The 11,452-nt window shown below is 35.5% G+C and overlaps 1 protein-coding gene and 1 pseudogene across 1 annotated transcript; both read left to right on the forward strand.

The window, feature by feature from the left end:
* Window positions 1-508: 508 nt before the first annotated feature.
* On the forward strand, window positions 509-1,179 carry LOC149197668 (uncharacterized; annotated as a pseudogene).
* Window positions 1,180-4,139: 2,960 nt separating this feature from the next.
* On the forward strand, window positions 4,140-5,894 carry LOC149197669 (UDP-glycosyltransferase 86A1-like). The gene is made up of 2 exons (XM_089403959.1): window positions 4,140-4,708; window positions 4,793-5,894. Exons 1-2 carry the CDS (start codon window positions 4,204-4,206, stop codon window positions 5,752-5,754), a joined length of 1,467 nt encoding a protein of 488 aa, XP_089260085.1. The 5' UTR covers window positions 4,140-4,203; the 3' UTR covers window positions 5,755-5,894.
* Window positions 5,895-11,452: the final 5,558 nt, after the last annotated feature.

The raw sequence follows: 11,452 nt of genomic DNA on the forward strand, positions 1-11,452 counted from the left end.
TAAAGTTTCAAGAACAAAGTTTAAGCAAAAAAATCAAGTTTATGTGAATGCCGACAGCTGTTCTGGGCTGGGCATTAAAGTTTCAGGACCAAAGTTTAAGCAAAAAAATCAAGTTTATGTGAATGTCGACAGCTGTTCCGGGAATTAAAGTTTTAGGACGAAAGTTTAAGCGCCTAATGTCGGTAACTGTTTTGGCAAGTAAACGTGGTGAGAGACTAAATGAAACTTGTCTTCATGCCTCGGACGAAGACAACCACCTAGCGAGAGCAGCAGGAGATTTGTCTTTTTTTCTATGTGGTGACAACCTCACTCGAACTCCTTCCTCCACTTCCGTCGCCACTGGGCCACCGCTCGCTCCTTGTCCCAGGTAGCAAAACATGGCACAGTCATTTCTGCACCTGGAAAATACTTCAGCTTTTTCTACTAGTGCACTAATTCTTCTTTCTTGAGCAAGCACAAATGCTACAGTTCTAGTACTAGTACTAGTAACAGTGTGGAAGTTTTAGCCATGGAGAATACTACAAAAGTTGTCAATGCCGATGAGGCTGGTATTCATAGGGAAGCGCTTCAAGCTATTCCTGATTCTACAGGAACCAACTTGAAGTACATAGTGTTTGGGATTGCCACCTCTGCTAGGTTATGGGACAAGAGAAAAGAATACATAAAGTTGTGGTGGAGGCCGAAAGAGATGAGGGGGTTTATTTGGTTAGAGAAGCCTATGAAAACTGGCAAGGGTGACAATTCTTCCCTGCTCCCATGGAGAATATCAGCTAATACCTCCCATTTGAAGTACACCAACAAGCAGGGACACAGATCTGCCATTAGAATTCCCCCCATTGTGTCTGAGACTTTCAGAATGGGTCTTCTTGATGTACATTGGTTTGTCATGGGGGATGATGATACTGTCTTTATTGCTGATAATCTGGTGAGGGTTCTATCCAAGTATGGGGAGGCGGATTTTCCATTAGCTATCCTCTGGCAAAGGCGTTGGAGACTATGCAAGATAAGTGTATTCAGAGGTATCCTAGTTTGTATGGAAGCGATGATAGAATACAGGCCTGCATGTCTGAGTTGGGCGTGCTGATTACAAAGGAGCCAGACTTTCAAAATATTCATTATATTGAAACTCCCAAGAATTTGATAAAGGGGATGGGAACTTGGGTGTTTTCCAAAAATTAAATCAGCGCTGAGATCTGCACCGACGAGCCTTGGCTATTCGGTTGGCTGTTATAATTGTAGGCATTGTTAAAGAACAGTTGATAATACAAGCTAATATATATGGCACAGGCAATAGAAGAGCCTCCCCTGCCTGTGCGAAAGTCCCAGGTTCTCATTCATTATTTGGATTCTGCGAAAAACTAGTTTAGGAATTTAGCCGTGCCTAATTTTGCATGGGCATACAAGTTACGAGAAGAGATGACAAGCTCTGCCATTAATTTGAGCATGATTGTCTTGGGGTTGCAGTGAGCATATTGCTTCTCTGCATTAAGCTGCAGCTCAGAGATCCAAGAACGGGGAGGCTTCAACCATCACTATTACAAAGAGAATTCAATGGGGTTAGTAGCTTTATTGAAACCTGAATCTCACCACTTGAAAAATAGCAGAACACTGAATTTAAATTACAGTTTTCTATTTTCTTGGATAAGAAAAACCGCTTTTATTTTATGAACCTAGAAAACGAGTAATTAATAGAGGTTTATTTTATGAACTTGGAAAACCAGTAATTAACAGTGGTTGGGCACAGGTGCATACAACCAAAAAAGAAAAACAAAAATATTTTCTTGCATACAACAAAATATATATATATATATATATATATATATATATATATATATATATATATATATATATATATATATATATTTATTTTCTTGGATAAGAAAAACTACTTTCATTTTATGAACCTGAATTCTTGATTTGTCCCACTAGTGATTTCTTGACTTTTCTGTCCCACTAGTGATTTCTCTCAAATAGTCTCTTACTCTTTCAAATTTTGTACTCTTTGAAACTGTGAAACAAGCGAAAGAAAAATTGTGAACCGGATAATTCTGAAACAGTCGAAGCATACTATGCCACTGGTTCTCGTGTTGCTTACCTTGCTTACCTTGTCTTCTGTGGTGCAGGTGCAGATGAAAGGAGTCTCCATTTCTGCCACTCCTCCATTGCTACCACTCCTGCCATTGCAGACTTTGGCGAGGTTTTCAGAATGAATTTATCTAGTCTGCTAAAGATTACAAGTACATCTTCAGAACTTTGATGCAGGTTAGTTCATGAAAGTCTTCCGCATAATTTTTGAAGCATGCTTCTGTGTGTTTGCTCTAGAATCAATTTATCCAGTCTTCTGAAGGTCAGAACTTCAATGCATTAGGACACTTGGAAAAAGCCGTGGTAGTTGTAGAAGAAGTCATGGCAGCTGTACATGCAACGACAGCGATGATGGTTATCTGATGTGTGTCTCTTACCATATACAGCCATACCTCGAGTCGAGCCTGCCAAACTGTTTATCCTAAGTTTTAAGAAAAGTACACAGTCGAGCCCCAAACTCTTTATCCTAAGTTTTGAGAAAAGTATACAGTCGAGCCGGCAATAAGAGGTCAAAACAAAAACATTGGATAAAAGTTTGTTGCGCAGAACATTTTATTTAAAACATTGGTTTAAACCTGAAATGTACGGAATATATTATTTGGTCAAAGCGATTTAATAGCTGGTCAACGCCGGATCGATCGCAATAGTCCCTGCTATGCTGGAGGCAGGGACTAATAAGGCCCAACAACCTCCATCTCATACTTTTTCTTCATTCTGTTGACCGTCAAGTTCATTCACTATCGAAGGCTTAATCATGGAGCTGCATTGTAGAAGGTTAATCATGGAGATGCACGGGGTACCAATACTCTTCACATATATTATTATTAGGTAGTTAATATATACAATGCTATAAGGCAATTAATTTACAGTGATAATATAAGTTATTAGTGAAATAACATACTTGTTTAAATTTAACAAATAATATATAGTATAACTCATCAATAAAATAATATACTTACTTAAATTTAACTAATAACATATATTACACATCCCTATATGTCATCTTTTAAATAATTTACTTATGTAAATCCAACCAATAACATATAAGTAACATATCCCGAGGCCAATTAATTACCTTATAACATTGTATTGTATACATTGGTTGCTGTGTTACCATACCTATCTCATAAGAGCAAATAAAAGGTGTGCAGAAAAGACGTATCTCATAACAGCAAATAAAAGGTGTGCAGAAAAGACGTGCCAAATCGCCTCTGGTCTTCATTTGCGTACGCAATGATATCATAAACGATAAGTACACTAGACTTCGAGTTGGTTTAGGCATTAAAGCTCAATAGTGTTTGATTTCAGATTTTGTCTTTTTCCCACCTACTCTTCCTTCAAGCATTCTATTATAACTTCGTCACAGAGGGTTAACCTTTGTTACATCACATCATAGAGCCTATTTCCCTCTGTTGCATTACATTACATAACGTTAAGAGGTAACACTATTTGAATATGTAAACATAGTCGTTATTGATTCAAAATCATCTTAAGTATGACCCCTAGATGAGTGGTACAAAAGAACTTATAGCCGTTGTTGATTCAAAATCATCTAAGTATGACCCCCTAGATGATGGTACAAAAAATTTAAATAGCAACTAGTTATGGTGTAATATTGAAATTGATAGAAATTTGAAGAGAGTGGTGAGAGGGACAATAGTTGCACACACCATAAATCACATTGATTTATTATTGATCACAATAGCTATAATATACGGTATATAACATATTGATTTCAATATATCTGGATTATAATTCCAATTTATAATATAAGAATCAATAGTTTCTAGACTAATATCTCCATAATCACAATAATAACTATAAATAACAACCATTAATTCAAAAAGAAAATAATTATCAAATAAAAGAAAAACATAAAAACTAAAACTAAAACAAAAAAACACAAATATCATTTCCACAAGTGAACCTACTCTTCAAACATCTTTTTATAAATATCATTTCCACAAGTGAACCTACTCTTCAAACTTCTTTTTATATTTTCTCAGAGATATTTCTGCCTACTCTTCAAACTTCAAGCACTCTATTAAGACTACGTCACCGAGGGGTTCCCAGTGCTAATTTCACAATCAAAGAGCAAATTGTGATCTTCTACTCACTATGGCTCCCCATGTTTTGGTTATACCATACCCAGTTCAGGGCCACATAACTCCACTGATCCGACTCTCTGAGATGCTTTCTTCCAAAGGCATTCATGTTACCTTCATCAACATCGAATCCAATCATTCCAAAATGATGAAAGCCCGCAGTTATCACGACGGGATTTCAGTTGGTCCGAATTCAAACATTCACTTCGCACAGGTTTCAGACGGCCTACCGCTGGATTTTGACCGACAAGCCAATTTTTCGGAATATTACCCATTTGTAATGTACAAAATGAGAGATTCTGCGGAAGATCTGATACAAAATCACCTGCATACAGAAGCTGGCAAGCCCCTGTTCTCGCTTATAATCGGCAGCTTCTTTCTTTTTTGGACGTCTCTCTTCGCCAAGAAATTTAAAGTTCCTTTCGTCTGTTTCTGGCCGCAGTCTGTAAGTGTTTATGCCATCCATAAACATCTCTCCCTAATTATTTCCAACGGTCACATTCCGCCAAAGAAAGAAGGTGCCCTGCTCTCCTCCTTTTTAAACTGAAAAAAAAAAGATTTAGATGTTTTGATATCTAACGAACACGTATTTATTTTTATAGATTCCAAAGTGATTATTGATTATATTCCGGGTCTTCCTCCATTGAAGCCTGAGGATCGGCCATCAATTATCCAGGCGGGAGACACGTCTAGTGAATTTTATAGAGATATTGTGCAACAGATCGCTTTGCTAGACGAGGCAGAATGGATTATCGGAAATACAGTGTACGAACTCGAAAGAGAAGCAAGCGATGCAGTTCGAGAAACTGCAGCTCCAATCTACTCACTCGGTCCGTTTCTTCCATCAGTTTATCTCAAAGCCGAGTGCAGGCATAACCGGATTTCTGTGAATTCCACGTCACTAAGTCTGTGGGCCGAAACAGATTGTTCGCAGTGGTTGGATTCGAAGGCGAGATGCTCTGTTCTCTACGTTTCCTTTGGAAGCGTAGCTCGCATGTCCAGAACTCAAGTGGAAGAGATAGCGATGGGTTTATTGGAAAGTGGGCAGAATTTCCTGTGGGTAGTCCGTCCAGGTATGTTAGGTTTTGATGATGATGGCGACGTTCTACCAGAGGGCTTTTTGGAGAAAACGAAAAATCAAGGCCTGGTGGTTCCGTGGTGTACTCAATTATTAGTTTTATCTCATCCTTCCGTTGGGGGTTTCTTCACCCACGGGGGTTGGAATTCAACAATGGAGAGCCTGAGTTTGGGGGTCCCCATGTTGGTTTTTCCACAGGGGCATGATCAATACACCAATAGAATGCTTGTGGTTAACCAGTGGAAGATTGGATTAGGGTTAGAGACATGTAGGGACGATGGAGTGATAGAGCGGGGAGAGATTGCAAGAGCTGTCAAATCTCTGGTGGGAAGCAAAGAAGGGGAAGAGATGAGGAGAAAGAGCGAAAAAATTAGAGAAACGATAAGGCAAGCAGCAAGTGAGGGAGGATCCTCTTCGGTTAACCTGCAACGTTTGGCCGATTATATTAAGACAACATGCACCGAAGGAGTTGGATCAGAAGTATGAGCAGTGTCAAATCTCAAAGATGTTCACAAACTATCACCGGTTCCCAAAATTTGCTAAAAATTAATTGTACTTCTCAGAAAGATATTTCTATGGTCACCGTGAATTCGATGATTTCTTATAAAATAAGAAGCTGAGAATGGCATTTCTGAAATATTTATGCTTATTATGTATCTTTTATTCAGTTGGTAAACTTGTTTATTTTTAAACAGAAATAATCGAATGCTTGAATGATGATGTGAATTCGCACTCCACGGTCAACAATACCATATACCATTTTGAGAAGATCCATTATCACATAAACACAACTATTTGTTTTGAGAAGATGCATCGCATCGCATAAACACAACTATTTATTTAAGAATGTAATATATGTACAATACAGTCAGATATTTTTATATTACAATTTATGGAATTTATATTGTATAATATTTTTAATTTAAAATTTTATTAAAAGCTAAAATATTGAGAGGTTGTTTTTAGCAAAAGAAAAATTATATCTTATAATATTTTTAATTAAATTTTATTAAAAAATAAAATATTTGCTTGCTTTCTTGAGAAAAGGTAGGTTAGTTGTTATCTCATAGTTTTAAGTAAGGTGTTTTGGAAAAATATACTTATATTACAATTTATGGAATTTATATTTAATAATAATTTTAACTAAAGTTTATTTTAAATTTTATTAAAAAAATGTATTGATTTGCTTTCTTTAAAAATGATAGGTTGTAATAGCATAATTTTAATGATCATATTTGGAAAAAAATTTCTCAATAGATTGAAGTTAAATCAACTAACATAATGACTTTATAAGTAATACTCAAACAAACAATGAAAAATATTATAAAAAAACAGCTAGTGCCTAAAACAATAAGCTTAAGAACCAGGTGCACATCAATAATGGAGGCTTATTGTAACTATTGGTAGCTTTTTCTCATTTACCCATAGGTGGGGTGTATTGATGTCAATAGTTATTAGGTTTAGGTTTCATTCACTCGTAGATGGTATTTAAGAGCTTGGGCACTACAAGATAATAAGTACAAAGGTGGAAAAGCATCCCTCATTATGTTAGGGACTAACTAGTACAGTGTGTATATACACTTAACATTCTCAATTGACCGATTTTTGGATCTATCATGTTGCTAACATAACTGGATTTTGTGGTTAGATCTAAGTGACTGAGGTGAGGACAAAGGGACATGTAATCCAAGTGAGCGAAATGGACTAGGAGGGACAATAGGTACTCTACACATTGTATAGGGAAGCCCATGCAAGTATTAAAGAAGTTGTTGACAATGCTCCATCTCTCGTTGAACCTTGCATGTTTGGATAGTAATATGCAAGAGAAGGTTAGCACACACTAGTGTAATATAAAACCAAAACAAATGATGTGAAACATCATCATTAAACAATGCAATATTTTTTTTTCTTTCAATATCTAAAAAAAATATAGCTTTAATGACCTAAAAGTAGTTTCAAACTCAATGGCCCATGGTAGAAAAAAACATAGTTTTAAACAACCTAAAATCACTTTCAAACTCAATGGCCCATGGTAGGTTGAGATTGAGCAAGATATCCTATCAATTCAATAATGTAGGTAGATATTGCCAACATATCACCTCCACCAAGGCCTAGATACATCAAAAGTGTAACATCCTAGTGAGACCCCCCCTGTAATTGAACATATTGTTACTATGTTGGTGAGCTAGGATCTATGGGGTTTAGTTGCCTATGTGTATGGGTATATATGTGTCGGACTCCTAGAATTCCTGCATGGTTTAGCCTAGAGAGAATATGTGCTAAAATTTCAATGAACCTAAGTATCTAATATGTAATCGCACTCATATTAATAAAAATATTGCATAATTGTAATTGTTAAAATGAGGGGTGTGGGGCTAGGACTCCATGAGTGGGAAAGGGGGCTAAGAGCTAAGTGATGAGGACTTAAACAATGCATATAAACTAAATATTAATTAATTCATAAATCCATTATGTATATACCTTTTTCCATTATACTTATTTAGCGTTACCACTATTTTAATTGTGTAGATTAATAATTAATATACATATTCTTCTTGATTCTTTGTGTCTGTGTAGTGAATGTCTATTTGGTCACCAATTGGGGTGCCCCTTTGGGACGATAAAATTAATATATTAAACATTAATATTAACCTTAGTAAACCTTTATTATTATTATTGTTATTATCATTATCATTATTAATAGATAATACGGTTAACTATGACCATCTACTATAGGTCTACATGGTCATTCACCATGGTTCAATATAGTCCATTATGGTTCACTATAGGCCAGGTACAAATAGACCATGATACCCATGGTATGTATGGTTCAACATGGTAGTCACGTTGACTATTGTTGACAATGATGCCCATTTAACCATGTCAACAATAGTCAAGCACACTTAAATGTATTAATATATAAATTAATTTATAGCTAAAACATTATAAATGTGTAAATTAATATGTTATTAATGTGCCATTGATCTTTTAATAATATTATGTGTATGTAGTAATATTATATTAATAAACTACCTATTAATAAAACCTAAAACCTAATATTAATTAATTATAAAACCTACTTTCATTATACGTTCAAATCGACCATGGATACGATATCTGTAACTTACCAATTCTATTAGATGTTGTATTCCTAAGTTTGTAAATGTTGTATAATGTTATTGCTATTAGCGAGAAGCTTATGTTTAGATCCTCCTCTTAAAACACATGGAAAATGCCTCATTTATGTTGTTGTGTTCGTGATTTACTACAACAAAGACCTAGGAAGAAAAACATGACTCGTTGAGCCAAGAGGCTCATTCTACAATCTAGTATGAGGGGCATGTGTAAGTATGTCACATCCTCAAAAAAATAATAAAAATAATTTTAGCTCATGTCAGCCAAAAAAATTTCTACTCGGTTCTTTAATATTTCACTTTCACTCTTCAAGTAATAAATAAAATATTTCGATGTCTACCTTAAATAATATAATTTTATATAACTTTATAGAGATAAAATAATTAAAAACGAAAAAAAAAAATCTCTCTGTCTTATAAATATCTCAATTTAGAACATAAATAAATTGTCTGAATATTAATATTAATTATTATATTTTAGTATGAATTTTCTCTCTCTTTACACATAAATTGTGTTTATATATGATGATGATGATGATGATGATGATGATGACTAACATCCACTAAGACCAATGTGGTCTATCAGACCTCAAGAAAAGAGAGTCTAATTGTCATTCTTTCAAATCTTGTTTCTGTTGTAAAAAAGTAGGGAAGGAAGCATTCCAAGATCGCTATAGTTGGGTTGGCTTAATAAGTCAAGAAGACAAGGGGTTTGAATAATGATAGGGAATTGAGAGCAGATGTGGGCAAGAGCAGGCAGTCTAAAAGGAAGTGTTTTTCATCTTCCACCTTCCTAGTATCATAGATATGACAAATTCCATCGTCCCAAGGAGACTTGGGAGTAGACCACTACTCAGTCTCACTCCAAAGCTCATGAGAGTTAGTTCTAATCCTAACGATGCTCATTTTATTCATAGTGTTAGCCAACATAGAGAGATAATTCTAGTTATCAAGGGTGGGGCTGATCATGTCCTTATAGTACGTTAGCTTTGTTTTACCGTACAACTCCTTAGCATCCCACATCCTGTCCTTAAAACTAGAGGTAATAGTATCTTTGATACTGTCCTTGCTTCTGATGATGATCTCCTCCTTAATCCCCCAAAGTTTGATACAAGACTGAGATTTTTGAAGCCACCCGCACTTAAGGCACAAGTTGGGGTTTTGACTAAAGTTAGAAGCAATTTCTGGGGGCCTCTTGGATTCCATATTGTGAAGCTTCTTCTTATACATCAAATATATAAACATGGCTACACTTTCAATGGGGGACATGCCAGCTTCGATCAATAGGATAAGATAGGGAGTATTTCCCTTGATCTTGAGGTTATAGGTTATGAATTACTTCTGGATCATCTCAATCTTTCTCCACGACTCCCTAAATATACTACACCCCCAAACTTCACATCCGTATAAGATAACAGGGGTGACGAGAGTATCGAAGAGGAACCTTTTTTTACTCCAACTGTAAAGATCAGCTGACTTACAATTGTTTTGAAGCTCATAATAAGCTTTCCAATCTCCAATAATTCTTTTCTCGATGCTATAATTCCACTTGAGTTGTTGAGGAAAGTCAATACCTATATATTTATAAGAATAAACCTACTCAAGACAATGATTATCATAGACGAAACTACCATGGGTGATATTTTTCGATTTAATGATCATGACTTTAGTCTTTTCGGTATTAACTGTCATACCCATCTTGGAGCAGTAGACATGAAGAGTCTTAAGCTGCTTGTCTAGGTCATCATGGCTCCTTGCAAGAAGAATGATATCATCAGCATAAAGGAGAAGAGTAATGATAATACCAGCGAACTCGGTGCCTTTGCAGCCCGTAGTTTCCAGACACTCTTCTCACTTATCGATGTAAATACCGAAAAGGGTAGGGGAAAGGGGACAACCTTTCTTAAGCCCGATATTACATTTAATATAATTAGACCACACTTATTTGGTCTTAAGGTTGGAAATGAAAGTCTAGTAGAGGCGGATCACAACAATCCTCATTTCAGGAGTAACCATGATCTCTTCAAGCCTCACCTACAGCTTAACTCAAGGGATATTGTCGAAAGCTTTTCTAAACTCCACACAAAACAAAAGAGATCGGTTTTACTATTGTGACATTCCTCTGCAATGACCCTAAAACCAACTTTCCCTTTAGCTCTTTTATCCTGGTTCTCAAGTGAAAGGCTAAGTATTTTTTCCAGAATGAGCCCATAACGCTTGGCCAAGATTTGGCTAATAATAATGGCCCTATAGTTAGAGGGAACGCTTTTGTCCCAATTTTTGAAGATAGGCACAATAAGGCTTCGTGTCCAAAGCTTAGGGAAGCCACAGTTTACAGCCAAATTAAGAAGCTGTGGATATGAGGAATGAGGATAGATTTTCCCATTTTTAAGATCTCAACTTGATAACCTTCAGTATCTTTGGTTTTCCCAGTAGTAAGATTTTTAATCCCAGACTCAACGTCTTCTAGAAAAGAAATATATATATATATATATATATATATATATATATATATATATATATATATATATATCATCCTTAATAAGAGTGTTTAAGATGGTGCTCATGGTGTCTCGAGAATCATACAACTTCTTAAGATAGTTATCCCAATTTTCTAAGAGGATAAAATGATTATCTTTAGTTTTACGAACAAACACATTCTACCAAAACTTTATGGGCACAACTTTATAAAGGTGGAGAAGATGCTTTTGTCTCTTATTAATATATGAATTCTTCTTCCTCTTAATGAGAGTTTTTTGTATACTTATATTCTAGAGCTTAATGCTTTCATTAGGGGCATCTCTCATTTCGTTCCTGACAATTTTATAGTCTTTTTCATACCAAGGATTGGAAGTTCTATTATTTTTCTTATACAAAGTCTTATTAGAGATTTTGTTAATGGTGGTAGAAGGGGTAGTAGTAAAATGGTAATAGATTTGATCAATGTTGTTATGATGAGTCAAGGAGCCTAAATTCCCTTCCAAATTCCTTAAGATAAGGTCACCCTTACTTCTATCGAAGTGAATGTGACATTTTCTTTCACTGTTCTC

This window comes from Pinus tabuliformis, chromosome 2_2 (genome assembly GCF_031772625.1).
Source record: "Pinus tabuliformis cultivar Carrire ecotype Pingquan chromosome 2_2, CPIR1, whole genome shotgun sequence".
NCBI lineage: Eukaryota > Viridiplantae > Streptophyta > Pinopsida > Pinales > Pinaceae > Pinus > Pinus tabuliformis.

Bases quoted from the DNA above. Each gene is read 5' to 3' on its own strand.
- LOC149197669 (XM_089403959.1), top strand. From the start codon at position 4,204: ATGGCTCCCCATGTTTTGGTTATACCATACCCAGTTCAGGGCCACATA. The intron at 4,709-4,792 runs GTGCCCTGCTCT...TTATTTTTATAG, and splicing joins CATTCCGCCAAAGAAAGAAG to ATTCCAAAGTGATTATTGAT.